We start from the raw sequence: 20,912 nt of genomic DNA on the forward strand, positions 1-20,912 counted from the left end.
CGGCCGGGGCCGGGGCAAAGGGAGAGGAACCGGGGAGGTGGCGCGGAGCCGCCGGTGCCCCGGTCCCCGCCGCGCCCGCTGTCCTGTAAGGCCGGCGGGGATAGGCTGGCGCTGCTGTGCCTCGTGTCACCGACGAGTGCCGCCGTGGGCAAAAGAGCCACCTTTTGGCCTTGGCCGAGGCGAAGCCAAAGGTTGCCAGCTCTGCTGTGGGCAGCAAAGTGGCAATGAGAGGTCCCCTGCCCGAGGTAGGTAGCACTGGCTGGCTTGGAGAAGTTCTCTCGAAGCATGTGCAGCCTCCTCAAGCGGATGGTGGAAGCCTAGAAAAGCCCACATGGAAGCCTAGGAAAGCCCGCATCCATCTATGCCGTCATGTCCTTGTCCATAAATGTGAAAACCTTGTCCAAGACAGGCTTTGTGTCCAGTGCTGTAGTGTGGTGGAGGAAAACATACTGTGGGGCTGCTTCCAGCTCATTCACAAGTGGCCTGTGAAGGTTGGAGGGAACAGACAGTAGCGTCGCAAATTGCCGGTATTGACATGAACAACAGAATTGAGCCTGAAGAGATCTGTCGAGGAGCTCTCGTGGTTAGAGAAGATCCCCAGAGCCTACTGTTGTGTACCGATCGGTGTCTTTGCTGCCAATCCTTTCTTTTTAAAGGTTATTTCCTACTCTTGGTTTTTTATAAGTCTTTTTTATTTCCTCTTTAAACTGTACCCTTTAAAGATCAGTCATGGCAATATTAGACACTGTTTTGTCTCTTCTGAGGAAAATATCCTGCAAAATGGAGAAACTCATCAACCTTGACTGAGGTCCAAGTTATTAAAGCAAGGAAGAGGTTATTCTTTGGGGAACTCAGTAAAATAAAAAATAAATAAATAAATAAAAAAGACACAATAGAAATATTAAAGGAGTACTGAACAAAATAAATGGCTTCTTACTTGTCCAGGAGTCAGACTGTTAGCAGTGTAAACTATGTGACCTAGGATGCATGAAAGGGGGCGGGGGGGAGAAATCAAGATGAATGATCTATGGTAAAACAAAGCTGAAAGTTTTGGTATAGGCCAAGATTGTAGAATCTGTGGAAAATCAGTGCTAGACATAGCCTCATCACTGGTAATACGAGCCAAAATAGTTATCTGTCTTTTCTGGCTGAGAGTTACAATACACAGTACCTCCAATCTCAGTTGCCATGAACATAAGGTATTCTTCCCAAGATTTACATCTTTAAAATATATGAACTGTTCATAAGTGATTTCCAGGCGTTTAGTATTTCAGATACTTTTCTCAATCTTGTAGTTGGAATTTAAGAATTTTGGAAGCATTCTTTCTGTTGAAATATGGAGCTTCTAGATTCTGTCCAACGATGACAGTCCTTGTTTAGCTCCTTGCCTTGAGTTCTCCCTAGCACTTCTTCCTGGCTTCAATAAGACTTCTGCGTGTTACAAGAAGGAAGAAAACATTACCGCTAAGTTTTGCAAATAAAGGACTCTACAGTTATATAAAACTTACGGGTCACATGCATTTTACTTGACAGAGGATCAGTTCAGCAGCTTGCTTTCTGGGTTCGTGTTCAGCATAAGATTAATGTGCTGGAATGAAGCTGTTGCCACGCAGTTCAGGTAGAGGTAGTTAGCCGCTTCTGCGCTGAAGTTATCTAGCAGTTTAGCCAAGAGCGTTCTGGTTTTAGCTGTTTACATTCTTGCCAGTATTTGACTGACCAGCTCCAGAATCGCCTCACTCCAGATTAAAAGTTTGAAATCTGGCAAGGGATACTGTCAGGTGGCCGAAGCCGTGTCCTTTTCGCTCATTGTGATACCCATTCCTGTCGGGCTGCAGGCTTACCAACAGCCCTGTTTGGGTGTGACCTGAAGCAGGAGCCTGGCAGCTCAACTATTGAATTATTTTATCTTCTCAGAGCCTGCTTCAGCCTATGGCTTTAAGGCCTTGGAAGACTTTTTTTTTCCTGAATGTTTTTTTCCTTCCCAGGTATTTCAGTTTCGGATATTGGAATTGAGGGCAAGAATTTTCTTTGTCTCAGTGGGTTTTGGTCTTTGAGAGCTTTCAGTAGGTGTAAGCGTTAGGGAACTGCAGAAGGCACGGCCTCAGCGACGAGCAGAGGTGCGCAGCAAAGGGTGTGGAGTCCCTGGCCAGCCAGCACTACGTGGTAGAGAAAGACACACAAGGTGTACAGAGATGTTGTCCTCTGGCAGAGTACAACAGCGTGATAGCCTGGCAGGGGAAGGGGAGAGAGGTGTAAACGGGGAAGCAGATAGAAAAGGCTGCAGTCATGGATTCTAGATGTTTTTACTTGCTGGCAAACCAAAGGAGGTCTGATGGCCCAAATTGATCTTCTGTCTGCAAGTTGTCATCCCTGGCGAACCCACTACAGCTACCACATAGTCCAGACGAACTGAGTCTGTGTTGTAGAGTTGTAGATTGTCACTTAGGCTCTGAATGCCCAAGCTGTGCTTGTAACTCGTGTGAGGGAAGAACGGTGCCTTGGGAGCTCGTCTGTTGATTATGTGTTGCCTGTTTGTCCACAACTGCTCTGTCACCTTCTGAACTCTGGGTAGACAAGAGGGAGGGCTGGCTTGTCTGCGAGAGCTGTCACACAAACTGGCAGCCTCAGGGATCTGAAAGGAAAGCTTCGTGGTTAAAGTCAGTGAACATCACGGTGGGGCTGGATTTTATCTCTTCAGACTATTTGCAGATGGTTTGTTCCTCATTTTGTGGTATCTTGTTTGGAGCAGCTGAGATCAGATTTATACTCTTGCAGGAAAGTCAGTGGGTCCTTTGTTTATTACCCTGAGAACTTGTGTCCCAGACATCTCAAAATGAGCGTCCCACGTCAGTGGACACCTTCCCCTTCAGCTTCTGTCTTTAATATTTTTGTGTTGCTTTCTTATTTGTCCAATGTGGAAAATACTGCTTCCCTTCATAGTGTCATTGTAGAGGTGGACCTCATGACTATAAACCCCTCCTTGATATTTTGATGAGTTCTGTATGGAAGTGACACAGATATAACTTATAGCAAGCAGGAAATGATATGGCACTGTAGGCAAGAAGTGTAGCTGCATACCCAACAGCAAGACTTGACAGAAATACTGCATAGTTGTCTCTTCAGCTGCTTGAGTAAAAATTTTTGATCCATATTTCCAATAGTCATCTGAAATATAGTCTATAACCAGACAAAATTTGGTTTTTTCCCTTTTGGTTTTGCTTGGGTGTTAAATAGTGTGTTCTGTGGAAGTTTGTATTTGTTGCTGTTTGCTCTGGCTCGCTGAAAGGAGAATTAGGTATCATCTCTGTGAAACGCTATTAAAATTGCATCTAAAACAAGACAGTGAAAACTTATTTGTCTAGGAGTGAATTGTAAAGGTTTTTCTGTTTAGCTTTGGTGGTGGCGGTAGTAAAATCTGGAGGTGCAGAACTTCCTACTTGGGTTCAGTTCTGCAATCAAGATGAATTAGAAATGGACAATGACCTATTGTCTCTAATCCTGAATTTCCCCTTTCCCACTGATAGCTGAGGGTCTCATGCTGAAGGGAAGTGTTGGGTGAAATCCTGATTCCACTTGGGTCAGTGGTAAAAAAAACCCAAACCAAACAAAGACTGTTGAAGTCGGAGAGACTGGGGTCCCCTGAATCTCCCGTGCCTTCCTTTCATCAGCCAGCTGGTTTTCTCATTGAAGATGGCAGAAGGGCTGTAATCTGTGAAATCACATTTTTTAATATTCCTTTGCCTTGGAAAGTGCAGATAAAAATGCAGCTTTATACTCCACCCTCCGTTACAGTATTAGACAAAAAACAGGCAGAAACCTGATCTTCTATATAACTAATCAGAATCTTTTTGCTGTCTCCATACATATTTTTCCCAGGGTGCTAGGATGGTAAATATCTTAGCAGAGGGAATTAACTCTACTTCTCTTCCTTTATGTTCTGTTATCAACGGGACTAGCCCACACCCTCACTTTGCCTCATTTTTGGCTCTGTTTCTAAACCCTAAAATTCCTGTTCCTGCATTGAAACACAATTAAATTGAGGCTTAATGTGGTGCCTGTTTTATGTAATCTTGCTTTCTGGCTTTTTTTATTCTTCCAAGTCTGAATCTCATGAATCAACGTGTATTCACGTTTCGTCTGAAATTTTCTAGCTCTCCTCAGTATGCCCTAAAGCTTCCCTTTTTTGGTTTACGAAATAATAATAAAAAGCTTAACTCTTCAGATTAAGTTGTAACTGCTTTATACATTAGACAGACAATTTCAGTTAACAAAGTAAAAATGGTGTGAGAGAGAAATTGCAGCTTGATTATTTTTTAAAATTTTCAGATTAGAATGACATCTTTTATGAGTTTTTTTTATAACCACTTAGATTGATACAACTCTCTAAAGCTGCTCTGTTTTCCATCACACATTCTCATCGGTAAAACCTTCATTTTTATGAATCTTTGTACAATCTGTTCAACTTTGTGATTAATCATTTTAAAAGAGCTACTCTCCGAGTGCTAAGGATTTGCCGGGCTAATGGTAAACGCAAGCACTTCTAAATACTCCTGCAACGCACACCGAGCTCTTGCTCGGCGCTTTACATTCCCAGTTACCTAGAGTTACATTTTATGGCTGTGTTTCCAGGTCTGTTTCTGACTGCCTAGAACCACAGGAAAAAATACACCAGGTCCTTTTTTTTCACCAACTAACTTGAATTCTAAATATTTATCATCTGGTTCTGCCTTTGTGTAGTTCCCATCGAAGTTAAAGGGAGTTGTATATTTACGAGTAAAGGCAGAACCAGGCTGTGAGGCCAAATCCTTCCGTCTGTGCTCAAACAAAAATGTCTGTTGGATCCTGGCAGGCCCGTTTGGCTGCATCAAGTCTTGCTTAGTTTTGACTCCTTTTAGAACTTGTGGAGGGAGGAGTTGCTCTAGTGTCTCTCCAAACTGTAACTCTGGGCCTTACTGGGGATTTAAAAAAAATTTTTTTCTTCTTCTTCTTTGATTAATTCAACTGTTCTCCCCCTGATTAGCCCCCTGGGCTTAGCTGAATTTCTGCTGGGGGCTGCTCAGCCCGTGGAGCCGGGGAAGACGCAGCGTAGCAGCTTTGGCAGCGCTCTCAGCCGTGCTCTGAGTGCACTTGCAGCAGGGCAGCGAGCAGCTCCCTTGGCAGGTCTCCAGGCTGCTGTGGTGTTGCCTGAGCAGCCCATCCTGCTGGGAGAGAACACGTGGCTCCTGGTCCCAGAAGCCTGTCACTCCCAAAGTATCAGTGTTTACCTACCCTGGATTATCGCTGTTCATCTGAACAGGGCAGGACAATCTCTAATGCATCTTCTTTCTAATTTATAATGCAAATATTATTAGCAGACCTGGGGTGTACAGTGTACACATTGCAGTGCTTTGGTGGAGATCTAGGCTGTTGTCTAGTCCTCAGAGGCTCTTAGGACAAATTTTCATTGTTATGCTGGTGGGTTTGGTGGCCTAAGTGTAACCCTAGGGAAGTGGTTGAGTCACCATCCCTGGAGGTATTTGAAAGACGTGTAGATGTGGCACGTAGGGACACGATTTAGTGATGGACTTGGCAGTGCCAGGTTAACGGTTGGACTTGATGATCTTAAAGGTCTTTTCCAACCTAAATGATTGTGTGACTATGATAAGGCATTGTCTCTTTGCCTAGTTAAACACAGACTAGAAAAGGTGAAAGTTAAAGAATCTCCTATCCTCTTAAGACTTCCATTTAGTTAATGTACTGCAGGTAAAATTCATCTTAAATTAAATTTAAGTAATACTTGTATTACCCATGTATGTGGCATTGCATCTGATCATCATCTGTTGTATGCAATAAAGCAGGTGTTTGAGTTTCAGTAATGTATTTAGGAGACTTAGATCCGTTCTTCTATCAGTGCTTTTATATTAGTTTATAAATTGCAGCAATATGAAACAAGCCAGTGGTGCGAACCGTGGCATACATCACGGATGCATTGAGTAAAGATGCTGCAAGAAAAAAAATTGTATTTCACAGTGAGGTTACTATCGATGCAGAGTGAAGGTTGAAGCTCAGGAGAGCGGTGGCGTAGGGATGGTTTGTGAAAACTCCTCCTTCAGTGTTCCAGTTTCTCCACTGACTGGAAAGAACATTCACCTGTTATTTTCTATCTCCCCGAAGGTCGGATTATTCCATAGTGCTTCGTAGTGAATAAATAGCATTTTAACTGAGAAATCTCACAGATCCATTTTGCTGTCATCATCCATATGACCACGCTGAGTACCAGCCAATGCTGATGGAAACGTGCCCAATGTAAAATGGGAACTAGGGTTCCTGGTTATTAAAGCATCTCTCCTAGGGAGCTGGTTAAGTACTTAGTATGTTATGGGTCAAGAGGCTCAGAAAACAGGTTTTAATCTTTAAGGCTTTGCAGTTGTATGTGCAGTTTTAGTGAGGTATAACTAGAAATACTGGGAGGAAATATGAAAAAAGCTGAAGGCTGAGGAAGACTTCCCAACTGTGCAATGAAAATTGAGATGGAGATCATCTGGAGGATACCTCCCATTCACAGAGCCACTCCTTAGGGCACAGGCAGGGACTTTGTTCTGCTTTTTATTCCTGGGGGGGAATTATTTCAGAACTGACTGGTCATTACAAAACCAGTTATCACTGAAAGATGAAAACCACGGGAGTTTGGAGGGAAAGTTAGGCTGTGTTTCATGGTATAAGCTTTCACTGCCTATTCCTGTTCTTCCTCCTAAAGTTTCTGTCCTGGGAATTCTTCTTATCTAATTCTTCCTATCTGTTTTGTGTATTATTTTTATTGTAATGTGTAAAGTTGGTAGTAGAGGTGTGAATGAGAGGTTACATGGTTACTTGGGGTGACTAATGCCGAAGTTCATGTTTACCCTTGATTTGCTGCTACGTTACATACTGGCAGTAGCTTCTACTGCAGGACTTCCTCCTTACAAATGGTAGTTCTCATTTAATTTCTGTTTTAAAGTGCACTGTTTAATTTGTGATCGGCATGGATATCACCCTGGGTTGGGTGCTTTACAGCCATTTTTTTTAACATCTATGGACTTGCTGCCTGCTGGTGGGGAACCTGAACTGAGCAAATAGTAATTTGTTACTTGTGATAGGGAACAAAAGGCCACATCTGGGCCCTAAGCAGAGATGACACCCTATTTAGCCTGATGCGCTACATACATAGAAAAGAGTTTAATCCATTTAAATCAGATAATGGTATCTTCCTTTATTTATTATTACAGATATTGCTACAGATCAGAGATACTTTCTTGCTGCCACCCTATAACTTACTTCATTATGATCACCTGTTTGCCACTTAAAATTGAAATAAAGAGAGCATACCTTCCTAAAAGGTGTCCCTTTTGATTTGAGTAGCCGGGTGGAGCCAGGATTTGAAACTAGTATTTTAAGCAGCCAGGGAAGCGATCTAAAGGAACACATCTGCCAGGTGGCAGCCTGCAAGCCACTGTGGGGACGTGTAATGAGGAACGCAACCCCCATGCTGCAGTAAGCGCTGTTCACAAGCACTGCTCCCCTCCTCTTTAGCGAGGGTCACAAACCTCTTAGACGTCTCCTGCATTCCAGTTCCACTGGCTGTTCTGCAAATCACTTAAGAGGTTTAAAACTTCCTTGTAATTCTACTCTGCACATGAACTTTGAGTAAAGAGAAAGGAAGGACCAGTGAAATGAGCGTCTGGGCCTCAGGGACCCCTTCAAATTGCTATTGCAAGCATTTGGCAAAGCCTGGGATAACATCCTATGTATCCATCTTTGTCCCTAGCTGCATGCCCTTGGGCTTTGTTCTGGGCTTTCTAATTTCTAGCGTGGTGTAAAACATGAACACTTACCGTTGCCAGTGTATATTAATACATGTGGCAATGTACATGCTAGTGTAACATATTAATTTAAAAATAAAACCTAAAATTTGTTTACATAGTTTTGATGTTAAGAAGTTTGCAAACAAGAAACAGCAATGTTCCTAATGTTCTGGACAGGAGAACACAGGCTTTTGAAGAACACGATTAGATAAAACATGTGGTTGTGACACCCCAAAACACAACAAAGGTTACAAATTTTTGAAATTATTGTAATGATGCTGCATGAGGAATCTTGAAAATTTATACCTAGAAGAAAGGTATAACCTGGTTTTGGTTTTTTTTTGTTTTTAATTTTTATGAAGGGTTCATTTGTAGCGCATCCTGCAAGCTGATATGTGGGATAAATAATTTGGACACTGGTTTGTAATCTCTGTTTATGAGTACATGACTGCTATTCTTATAAATGTCATCACTTTCTTGGTAGTATCTGGTAATATCTGAGTCATGAGGTGCTGACAAAAATCCACTGCACTTAATGTGAAACTTGAGGCATTTTGCTCATTCCAAAAGATATTAGCAATAGTCAGCCCCACATTCAACTGATAAATAATGTGTATATGTGCACATGACACAGTTATGCTGCTATGTGGATTTTTTCTCTTACCTAAAATCTTTGTGGAAATACATAAGAGTTAATGATATTTGTTTTTTTGGGGTTTTTTGGGGTTTTTTTGTACTGGACTGTCTTAATGGCTACTACTAGATGTATGTATGGAGTCATTGCATTGTGCCAGCGGGAGCAGCACCATGCAAAGCCAGAGCAGGCTTCCTTTGGTGAATTTCATTTGAACTTGGATATCCAAGCTATAGAAGCAAACTCTGCATACATTGTCACTGACTTAAGAAACGAAACCTGTCACGTGGAGCTGAGTACTGAAAAATATTTAATTTTTCCATTATTTCCCTCTTTATTTACAGCCATACAGCAGGATATGAAAATGAGAACCACAGCGCTCCCATGTTATACAGCTGTGGGGCCCAATACAGAATACACACCCATGGAGTTTTTAGAGGCATACAAGTGAGTATGGTAGGGCATTCTTTATAGGGGAGTAAAGCTGCTGACTGTTTATCATGGTTTTTATAATTCTGTCCTTGATTTGCGGTTTCCCTGCGTTACCAAGAAATGCTTGACATAAGTGTCCTGACTTCACTGAAGCCATTGAAGTATAATGTAAGGTATCTTTCTGACACAGTCATTTAGAATTGTGTATTTCTTCTAAAGTGTATCTGCGAGGCAATATTCCTTACCAGCTTCTCAGGATGGTCCAAAATATATGATCCGGTTTCCACCTTCTAACTCCAATCGCTTTGGCTGTCAAGCGTCTGTGGTTACAATGGATTATGTCTGATAACTGTATATAAGAAAGTATTAGATGACATTTTGCTTTTATGGATTTCTGAAACTTTACTAATTCAAACGTATTTCCTTAAAACAAAATATAATAAGTGATTGTTTCCTAATGACAAAGTAATTAGTGAATATTTGGAAGGAACTTACCATTCATGGGAGTTAATTTCCTCCCATTCTAAAACAGTCATACCATCAATAAATGCCACTGTGAAAGATGTACTTTCTTAAAACTGATGGCAAAGTCATTACATAGTATCTGTCTCTGTGTTGCTGTGTGTTGTCAACATGCATCAATGTTTTTAGATGGCGTCTTTTCTCCTTTTCCTTTTCTGTATAGTTTAACAAGTCATTATTCAGTGGCAAGCTCTCAGAAATAGGCTTGTGAGCCAGCTTTTGTTGAGTGAATAAAAGTAAGCAGTGGACATTGTTTAAGGAAGTTAATTGTCCCAGAAGGAAAAGATCGTCTTTGATGGAACGTTGTGGCAGTGGCCAAAATGCATTAAGGCTGAACTATTCACCAGCTCCACCTAGACAGTCTTTCTTGTTTTGTTTTTTACCTATTTGCGTTAACTCAGAACATTAATTTCCCTGTCCTTTAACTTCGTATGAATATTTAAAATAGAGAGGAGAATGGTACTCTGGCTTGTGCTCTTATCTCTTACAGTGGTATAAGCCTGAAACTGTTTCATACACCAGTGAATGTTCTTCCAGGATTATGTGATTATACGTGAGGTCAAAATGTGGTCCATTTAGTCATGCATATAAATACTGTGAGAGAATTTAATAAGTAGAGTTCACTGTGTTTCACCTTCAAATAATTGTTATACTCTGTGCAAAGAACAGGTTAAGTTATACTAAGGTTATACTTTGTTAATGTAGAATAAAATAAAACTGCCTGTTTGCAGTATAATGTATTTAAGTATCTCTTTGTCATGTAGAAATGCCTCTGATTGTTAAGTAAAAGCTTGGGAACGTACATGTTGCATTAGCAAGTCTCTGTCATTGTAGGATGTCCGACGGGTGCCAGGAGTAGCTCCAACTATTGTCCGATCAGCAAGTGAGACAAATGAAAAACGTCCCTTCATGTGCGCGTACCCTGGCTGTAACAAGCGATACTTTAAGTTGTCCCATTTACAGATGCACAGCAGAAAGCACACTGGTAAGTGTCAGCATGGATTGGGATAAATCCCGTTGCAGCGCTGGATGGCAAAGTGGGTAGGGTGATTTTAAAATAGCATAAGGTGCAAGAAATGATCTGCCAGGTCAGGCGTAGTGAGAATCTGTCAGATGAGTACATATGCTCTGTCATCTGGGCAATCCCTCTGTCGGATGCAGAAGACTCTCTGAATCTAGTGAAGAAAACCACAGAGCAGCACTGGCAGGTACTTCACCTCCCTCCCTCTCTTAGTTATAGGGCATCACTGGGGCTGCGAGCCATCTTCCTTCTTATTTTTTCCCCCGTTTCATTTGGGAGCATCAAAGCTTGCTCCAAATCTTATCTTGCGTTAACTATCAAGAAGCTTCCTCTGCAAGAGGAACCTAGACATGTAGCATCCTCTAGTCCTGTGTAAGCCTTTTCTGGTTGGGGATGGAGGCAGGGATTGGCAGATGAGCTTCCTTGCTATGGGATCTTTCCATGAAGAATCGAGCCCGAAGCCAGTTATTTGCAGACTAAGATCGGGATTTTCTCTAAGTTCAGGCAATAGAAGTTACGTCTCAAAATGTGCAAATCAAATGCCCTGTTGCACCTTGCCAAAGAGTAAAGAGAATTAGTTCTCCTACTGGGAGATTTATACTGTTGGAAATGTAAAATTATGATATACCTTTAGGTATGCTCCTTATGCATTTTTTGATTGCCTATTGTGTTTTTATTTAGACAGTTCTTTCTGTGTTAATCTAGAAATCTGTGGATAAAATCTGTAACCATGGATGCTCGGTTAGCCATTAGTGTGGCGGATGGTCAAAGGGATGAAACAGGAAGGCAGTCCATACTGCTGTGACATAGCAGATTGTCTAACAGTTCACACAAAATAGTTGCAACTTTTTCCTTTTGGAGACCATGTAGTGACATTTGTTAACTGCATAAAATACTTATAGGCGAGAAATGAACATTACAAAGCATTTTTAGTTTTGAAATGGGCAAGTCACAAAATATTCAGGTAGACATCTGCAGTATTTCTCAGATTACACATTCAAGTTAATTTAGATTGTAACTGGAATTTAGTCTTTAGAGATCAAGGTCTACAGAAATGTTATTCTATTTTCTGTAAATAATTTGGAAATGTGAAAATTTGGAGGTCTTTTGGGGTCCATTAACTGCAGTATGTTTCTCGAGTATTCCTAAACTGTTCAGACCTTTTCTCATAATCACTATTTCTTTCATTCTTAAATTGATTTACTCTGTATTTTAACAGTCGTAATTTGTTTGTTCTGCTCCTGTATTTGATTCCATTTAGTTGCTTGTCTTTCACAGTATTATTTATGGATGCATCACAAGGACTTCAGCTTACATCTTTTTTTTTTTTCTTTCCCTTAACTGGAGATTTTCAGATTTATACCAGATATAATCTAGACATGTAGAGTCACCAAAGACATAGAGGATAAGACTATGGCCATCTAATATCCCTAGAGAGGCTTCTCCCATTGTCTTTGAGGTCACACATGCCCCTTCTCTGCTTTACACTACAGTGGAACAGGGTAGAGGAAAAACATTTTTTCTCCTCAGACGCCTCTTATGTACAGGTGGGCCCATATCCTTCTGCCACTGTATTTTGATGTGCTGACAACAAAACTTATTTAATTCTCAGACCTTTGCAAGTTACTTTCTGCAAGAAGACAGCTTGATTCCCAAAGCTTGTATTTACCGATACAAACATTGCCATTGATAAGACCATACAAGCTTTCAGGGTTGGTTGCAGCTAAAGAGAGGAAGCACTACTGTTGGTATGATAATTGCTTGGGTAACTTGCCAGGCTGATGCATTCAAAGTTTGGATCAGAAGGGAGTTCTCCCCTTTATCGGGCTGTCAGGTTTTTGTCCTCAGCCTGTTGTATGAGTACTAGCCATTTTCTGTAATTACTGTCTGGAAATTTTACTTACCAAATTCCCAGCTGCTGTAGAGGCTTAGGATATGATGCTCTTCATTTCTCGTCTCCTCCTGTGGTCTGTCAGTCCTAGTTTTTGGGAGTGCTTGGTGAGCTGTACTGTGTGGGAGATCTGGAGTGGATAGTCTACAAACACGTCTGAGTTAACCTGTTTCTTGGCTGCTTGGTGTGGTGGAGGGTCTGGACTCAGTGGCCATAATGGTCTTGTTCAGTCCCACACTGTTCAGGAGTCCTGGGCAGTTTGAACTGACTGTTGTGATTCAAATCCATTTCCAGTCTCCTTTGTAACTTCATGTCTTTCTCTATCTAACCCTGACTTGTGTCTCCTGCATGTGGAAAAGCTGCTTGTCAAAAGCAAAATTTGGAAACCAGTTTTCTCCAAGGCCAGATCAGTCATCATGATGAAGAATGTTTGTGTCTTCGTAACAGTTACGGTAGTTGCAGTTCACACTTCCTTCTCTGCACCTTCTTTCTTATCTCCACCTGCTTGTTTTTATGTGTTAGGGGATATCTTAAGGGGCCGGTATGACTCAAGCGAGGCTGTTGGTTTAGGTTGATAATTAGGTGGCTGTCTCTTAAGCTCTCTGATCATCTTTCTGTCTGTAACCCGATGAACTCCAAAATCCCATTCTCGAGTTCTCTACTCGGTACAGAAATTGGGCTTGGTGGAATTAGCATATTAGACAGAAAGTAGTTGGCAAACGTAACACCTAATGTATTTACTAGACAAAGGGATGTGTCTCTTCTTCTTCTGCTTCAATGTTTCGATGGGGAGGAATCCTGATGAGCCAGTGTAAAGTCGGGAGAGCTGTCAGATGTCAGCTCAAGCGGAGGGTAATTTGGTGGTGTTATGGTATACCTCTCTGCAGCCAACATAACATTTTAGTAGTCCCCCTGTAAGGTGGTTCTGGATTCATTCATGGGTTTGAAGCTCTTCCACCTTTCTTAGTGTAGCGGTAGGTCAGTTTTTTGAATTATGAACACATGATTTGAAAACAAGCTGTTACATATATCTAATATTAAACCAGCGGATAGTACGTTTGCAGGATAATGTTGGCTCTTGATTATCTTTTTTCTTTCTATAATAGATACTTGCAGAGGACTGGCTCATCAGGTCTTCCATTCTTCATCAGTTGCATTACTGCAAAATTGAGCAGGGCCCTGAAATACAAAGTTGGATTCTGTAATCAGTTTTTAGCAGTGTTTCAACATAGCCTTAGTTGAAAATATGTTGACATTTTGTACCCTCCAAGACTGCGTATCCATTGTTAACAATGCCTTTATTGAAACATGTACAGCCAAAAAAGCTTTTTTCTTATCTCAGTGTATTTTGCTGCAGCACATAGACCTCTGAAAGGAAATGCAAAAATACATGTAACTTTTCAACAGTTCAGCAAATAATGTGAGTTGTCATCCTGTGGCAGACTTCAGAGACTTCTTTGCAGAAACAAATGGTTGTCTAGACCTCTGTACATTTCATTTGTGCTGGAAACATCAACATTCTTGCCAGAGACCCTTTGGGCTCAGTGTCACACATTGGAAAAACTGGATTTATCCTAACAGAAAGCTGGGCATCTTTGCAGAGAAAATACCCTCTACCTGTTTGTCAGGGACATTCTTCAGCCTAAATATGCTCAACTACAGGTATGAGCTTTTGCAATGAAGTATGAGAGTCTGTAAACCAGGAAGGTTGTCCTTCGTGTGGCAGGGGACTCAGGTCTTGGTGGGGGATTTCTGAAGCTCTGGGGGGTGTAAGTAATGCAGTCTAATAATGATTTTTATGCTAAGCATCTAACAATCATTTCCTTGCTTTGACAAAAGCAAATATCCTTTTACCGTGGTGTGTGCCACCGTGCTGCTAAATGCTTTACAGTCATTAGTGCAGGTCATCATTACAACACCTCCGAAAGACAGAGCCCAGTCCTCTATATACAAAGACGATAGATTGATAAATGGGTGTAATTGTGCCGGAGCAGGGAGCTGCATAGGCTCTCCCCTTAAGAGTCTAGCGTGGTAGCTCCCAGGGTAGCACGCTTTCATCGATGTCGCTTTGAAATCCTGACCTTCGTACTTCAGCTGTGCGATACCCTTCTGCAGAATACTGTGGAAGCTGAAAGCTTACAGGGGTTCAAGAAACAACTGGACAGATTAATGGAAAGAAATTCCCATTAACGCGTGTTACATAAAAAGCCACCTTTGGCTTATAAAGCTGCTAACTTGTGAACTGTTGGGTACTAGGAGAGGTCCAGGGAAAATACTGCTGCATCCTTGCTATCTTCTGCTCTCCTGCGGGCATCTTCGGTGAGCCATGGTGGGAGACTGCTGGCCTGCCCAGCATGGGCTGCTTTTAGCCTTTCATTTCTGTGGCATAAAATAAGGGCACTTGTGTATTTAGAATACAAGATTAGTGTCAAAACAGTGATGACATCTCACACCTGAACTACAGTGTGAAGATGACAGAAAACGTTACCTATAAAGGCTTCCTACTAAATAAGAAAACATAAATTTTATCTAAGTTTGCTAAAGCAAATAATAGTGAATAGAAAAATGTTACTATTAGCGAGGTAAAGTTGTGATTATGGGGTTGTGCTCGTTTAATTAAGTGGGTATACAAGAAAAGAGGTTTAAATTGATGAAGGGAGTATAGACAAGCCTTCAGATTCTCATTCAAGATCTGCCTCCTCTCCTCATGTTTTCTTGTTAGCGGTGCGCTTTTGCTCTTGCAGCACTCCTTAATTAAATACAATAATTATGAATATTTTGTGCAATGCTACAGCAGTAGGAATATCTGTTTTTCCATGCCTCTGGGCAAATAGGTTTCATCCAGAGAAAATGTGTGTGCTTCTTCTAGTTTAAGTTAACTATTTTTGAGCAAATAGATTTATTTTATTAGAAACATTTATTGCAATACATGCAAAGTCTGATTCATACTTGTTCTGCAATTGTTGAGCTTTATTTTTTCTAAATATTTTCTTAAATATTAAAGAACTGCTATTCGCTTTATCCCTTCTCATCTTGACTACTTCATTATGGACTAAGTTTAGCCTTTCTTCCATGTGCCCTCTTTCAGTAATGAAATGTAAATAATCATGGAAGCCTCCAAGCCACAGGGGGAAGGACTGATGAAGCTTCCATCTTCATCTCCTGTTTTGTTTTGAAATTGTATGTGGTCACATAGGAAGGTGACAGTATTATGGGATGGTTTTTGGACATTAAAAGACTTTAGCCTTTTACTGGGGAGGCTTTAATAGGCTTGGGGAAACTAGACACTGCTCTAACCCCTCTTGGTATAGTGATTTAATGAGGTGCTAACAGACTTTTTCTAATCAGGGACATTTCTGTCGTTCTGTTCCGATGGAACTTAAGGGGATTAACAGGTATGTGACAGTTGGCTTTGGGCAGGCATTTTGCGTGGCACTAACTGGCATGGGAGATATAGAAGGAAAGGGAAATTAGACTTTCTGTCCAAATATTGTGCCTCTTTTTCTTTGTTTGCTTATTTTCTATGCAGTGTCATTGTATTTCTCTGTAAGCATCTTGGTTTGATTCCTTTAATAGATGCATTGGTTAAATTTGTCCTTACTTTGATCAAGATTGTATTTCAAAGTATTTAATTAAATACTTTCACGTGCATGCCATCAGACCTGCTATACTGTTTTATTCAAATACCTCCTTAACCATCTTCTGCGTTTATATTGCAATTAGCAGACAATCATCCTGTCACTGCATTCTGCTCTGCTGACATTCCCCCTCTTAAATCTGCCAGAGGGCTGAATTCCTTGGAAGTAAGTGTTTTCTGAAAAGCAGGCACCCCCCAGGGAGTCCTTGCGGTCAAAGTGTACGGAACTATTTCAAACACCTGTGGCAACTTTAATCCCTTATGCTAATAAATTAAGCACGGCAGACGTGGAAATTGTCCACACCTAGGTTTGAGAATCTGTAAACTCCTTTGGGTGACTGTCACAGGAAGTTAACTGGTTCTCGCAGATTTAGTTGCTTTTGTGAAATTTTGATCTGACCCACAGCAGTATGGATTTGGAACACTCTTCTTAATATGCTACTTATATGGTGCTACCTCAATCAGAATCCTTCTGCTGGAAACTGAGGTAGTTTGCACTGGTATCTCAGAATCACTTTTTCGTCATAGTAAAATGAGAAATGCAGGCACTTGCAGTGAAGACTTATGAAAGTGGTATGTGTTTAAAAATATACCCAGAGAAATTAAACTCATTGCTCACTTCAGCTGATGCTCTTCTTTAGGTCCTTCCTACTGGACCTTTGTTTTACATCTCGGCTTTCTACCACAGACAAAGCAGGGCCCAGCTGGCCTTGTTTGTACCTTCCAGATAAACCCCAGGATTTTCCCAGCTTTGCAGTGAGAGATGTTTCATTTCTTCTTGTGCTGAGAGGCCTCTGTGCAGGGCTGTGGCACCATAAACAGACTTTTTGCAGGTATAAATGTAATCACATCTGGGGCACGTGCAGGATTCCAGTGTTGTGGAAAGGGGCCTTACACTAGATGTGAATCAGATCTGAAAGATCATACAGCTCCTCCTGTAACAGCATAAGGATTAGGGCTTTTTGTGCTGGCCAGATTTTACCAGCTCTGTGGTTTGCTACATGAGCAGTGTTTCCCTCTTTCCTCAGGCTCCTTGATTGCTACATTGCTTCTTGAATGTTTATGTGGTTGATGAAGTCCCTTACATTGAAACCCAGGATCATTTGAGATGCTAGCTTGTTTTTTAAAAAGTCAGGATCTCACTTTTCATCCCAGAGAAAACCCATCCAGAGGGCCTCTGCTGAACTGTATGGGAGGTGGAGGGAGAGTTTATATTTACATAATATATTTATTATGTTTATGTTTACCTGCGAGAGGTGTGCAGCTACACGAGAAATTCTATTTGATGGTGCTTTATGGAAGGAACATCGTTTGCATTTTGGGGAAGAATGTGTTTTTCTGTTGTTGAATTTTGCTCTTAATTTTCTTTTAATTCATTTAGTGTGGTTAAAATTACCACCTACATGGATGTCATTGGTTTCATTTTTGCTTCAGATCCAATTAAAGCAAACTGTAAGTTGTTCCCTTGTACAAATTATACATTACTGAAACTGGTGGAAAAGGCTTTATATATTAGAGGTGGGGTTTTTTTTGAGAAATATAAAACAAGAGATTTCCATTCTTTTCCAGCAGAAGGCAATAAAAAAAATTTTCATGGAACCTGAAATTTTTTGTAGTTTTAACCTAATGGGCTGGTTTTTTTAGAATAAGCAGATTCAATACCAGTGTCAGTGCAGTAGAATTATGCCAGCCTTTCCTCTCTGATTCCAACCCAGTTGTACATCTTTATAGCATATGAATCCCGGTGTAACACCAGACTGCTTTAGGCAGGAGAGAAGTCTTTTAGCGTAACGTTTCACATTCTGATTCTAGTTGATGTGTTCCTTCATTTAGCCACATTTTCTGATAAACTATTTGTCCTTTACAGGTGAAAAACCTTATCAGTGTGATTTTAAGGACTGTGAACGGAGATTTTCTCGTTCAGACCAACTCAAACGGCACCAAAGACGACACACAGGTTTGTTGACATCACATCTCTGCTCATTAGAGTTCAGCTTTATATGTGAATTGCGATCCGAAAAGTATACTTCTGAACTTCTGGTTTTCTGGTGTTCCGTCTGTTCATACATGATACCCATAGTGCCAAATTCTTGAAGTTAGCTTGAGGAGTGGACTGTATTTGGGTTTTTTTTAAATTGACGTTTCAGCACTACTCTTGTTGTATAGGTGACAGTTTCATCCTGCCACCATCTTTTTGAAACAGCTTTCTTAATGAAACTGTTTGCTTTATACTGTTTCCCCAATATAGGGAATATAGTGTTTTTAAAAACCAAACAGTTCTGCAAGAAAAAGTTGTCAGTGAGTAACCTGATAAACACTTCCACTGTTCATGTGGCAGCGCTGATAGGTGAATGCTGCATGTGCATAACCTGAAAGGCTGGTGGAATTGCTGTGCACTTACACATGGAAAACAGAAGTGGAGAAGGGAAAGCCGCCCTAGCTGTTATGCTTAAGACCATAATTCAGCAAATTATGCTGAATTTTTAAGCTTAAGCTTAAATTTGAGCCTTTTTTGAATTCTGCCAACTAAAGAAGGATTCTAGGAGCAGCAAAGAGGGAAACATCAAAGGTATGGCTGGTTGAATTGCACAAATAGCCTGGAGAGTGTACAGCAGTTCACATACAGCGGCGAGGGCAGCGGCAGTTACAAATGGGTCCAGCTCCTAGCTAGGCTTGTGTGTCTTCCTCAGTGAATCACTGACTGGATGAAATGTTCTGAGACAGCCAAAACTACTTGTGAGTTCAGTCCAAATTCAGCAAGTTGTTTTTTGCACACACACCATTTTCTGGAAATGTCAAGGCAGCCCATTTCAGCATTTCAGGAGTTCTTGGAGGTCTAAATTATGTTGACAGCTGCCCTTCTCAAAGTCGCAGAAGAGGAGATGGTTAGGATTCCAGCCTCCTGGCTGGAAGCGAAACTATGAGGGCACTCTGCATGGAACATGAGAAAGGGCTTCAGGGTACTTCTCTGACTGAGCTACAGCGAGAAATTGTGTTTGGGTCTCCTATCTCTCAGGGAGTGGCCTGGCAGCGGGTTTACTCACTGTTCTGTGGTGGGTTTCTGCCTACTACTTCTCCTGCTAAAGATGCTCTGTCCCACTCAAAATGGTGTTTTTGAGAGATGTAGGCAGCATCTCTGAAAGCTGGTGGGATGATACATTTTTAGCCGCTGCATGCTAGAACATATATATCTGTGTTAAGCAATCCCCAAGACTTAGGTGTAGTGTGTAACATAAATAGTAGAAGTGTGAAGTAAGTTAAGCCTATTGAGAGAATATAAAAATATACCTTCTTGTGTCATGTTTGCACATACGTGATGCCAATAGGGCCAAGCCACGGGACGAGAATTAACAAAGTCTGCAGATCTTCCTTAGCCCAGCAGCGTACGTGGGTGTTTGTTTCTGGTGGTGCTGTTTGGATGCTTCAGACCCAGACTTCAGAAGAGGAGGTTACAGAGGGATGGCAGCCTGATTAATGACTTTCTGTATCGTGTAGGCATGAAGCTGGGAGAAGCAGTTACAGTAACTATTACCAAAAAATGCAGGCTTTTGAAAATTCAGAAATAGCTGATTTTATTCACCCTTCCAAAAGGTGTTGGGATATAAGAATAGCCTTCTTTTGTCTTTGCAGGTGTGAAGCCCTTCCAGTGTAAAACCTGTCAGAGAAAGTTCTCCAGATCTGATCATCTGAAGACTCATACCAGGACTCATACAGGTAAAACAAGTGCGTAAACTTTTCTTCACATTTATATTTCATTATTTTTTAAGTTTTAAGTTTAAATCAATGTTGTTGTAAATTACATGATTAGAAAGTCTCTTAGCCAAGAGTTAAATATTCAGAACAACAGAAGGAATTTCAGAGTGTGCTGATTTTTCAGTGTGACTGCGTTTCCCAAGTGTTGTAGTCACTTTTCACAAAGGGTTTAGGTGACTTTGGAAACTACGCTTTTTTTCTTCATTTTTAAAGGAATTTCAGCTTGGCAAAATGTATTTTGACAGCTATTGTGAAATGAACATCATGGTTTCAGCCCACAAATGTCAAGTTGATCTACTGTCTTAACTGAAAAAACCCTACAAGATAGAAATTTTAATTCTAGCTTCAGCCGAAGGTCTGTAATCTAAAGTATTCATGCCTACTCATACTTCTCCTAAGTGTCAGCTGAGCCTAATGCAGGATAGCATGGCAAAGCTCGTGCTGTTGCTGCTTGTACTGTAATCTCTGCAGAAGATAAAAGGAGTGCCTTTTGCAAACTCACACTGACAGATACTAAAGTAAAAGCTTACTCAAATATTCACGGACCTTTTTGTAGAAACCACAGTGTTTCATATAAATACAGGGGGAAAAATAGGAGGCCATTTTAGCCTACTCTGCCTTCACGTAATTGTAAACCCCATTAAGGAACAACTGCAGCAACCTCTGTATTTTAGTTTTAAGTTTTATAATTATTCCTGTGAACTGACATTTTCTGTTCCCTTCCACTATGTGTGCAGTATTTTTACCAAATAATTGTTTACCAAGCACTTTGACATGTCATTAGATGTCACAGTGTTTTCTGTATTGGTGTTAACCTTTTAAGTTCAGTCTCTGTATAGGTGGATGAGGATCCTGAAAATCTTTTTCTCCCTGCTAAGGAGTCTTTTTTCTCTTCTGGACCATAAAACCCCATACTTAAGGCTTTCAAAAATAAAAAAAGATATTTCAATACAGGAAATGACTTACCTGAGAGTAAGTCAGCCAGTCAAATAAACACTTCAAGTCATGGCCATATCTACACTTGCAGTCTGCAAATGGTAAAGGGCATGGCAGTGTTTCTGGGTCCTCCCCGTAGCCTCATGCTGAGCTGCAGGGCCTGGATCTGTGCACATTGCCATGAATAAAGCTGTTTTTGTAATCAGCAACAGGTAACGTTCTGGTAGAGACAAAAAGGCAAGTGGGTGTCGCATGCTAGCAAGTCA

The 20,912-nt window shown here is 41.0% G+C and overlaps 1 protein-coding gene across 3 annotated transcripts in view; it reads left to right on the top strand.

Moving 5' to 3' along the window:
• Positions 1-20,912, top strand: part of WT1 (WT1 transcription factor) — a 39,447-nt gene that overhangs the window by 11,952 nt on the left and 6,583 nt on the right. For 2 of the 3 annotated variants that reach the window (XM_005231477.3, XM_055814254.1), the window contains exons 5-8: positions 8,799-8,901; positions 10,243-10,393; positions 17,825-17,914; positions 19,588-19,671. In XM_005231477.3, coding sequence (XP_005231534.1) covers positions 8,799-8,901; positions 10,243-10,393; positions 17,825-17,914; positions 19,588-19,671 — 428 coding nt within the window. Of the gene's footprint in view, positions 1-8,798; positions 8,902-10,242; positions 10,394-17,824; positions 17,915-19,587; positions 19,681-20,912 lie in introns of all 3 variants that reach the window. The other variant, XM_055814253.1, reaches the window with a different exon arrangement.

The sequence above is a fragment of the Falco peregrinus genome, chromosome 9 (genome assembly GCF_023634155.1).
Source record: "Falco peregrinus isolate bFalPer1 chromosome 9, bFalPer1.pri, whole genome shotgun sequence".
NCBI lineage: Eukaryota > Metazoa > Chordata > Aves > Falconiformes > Falconidae > Falco > Falco peregrinus.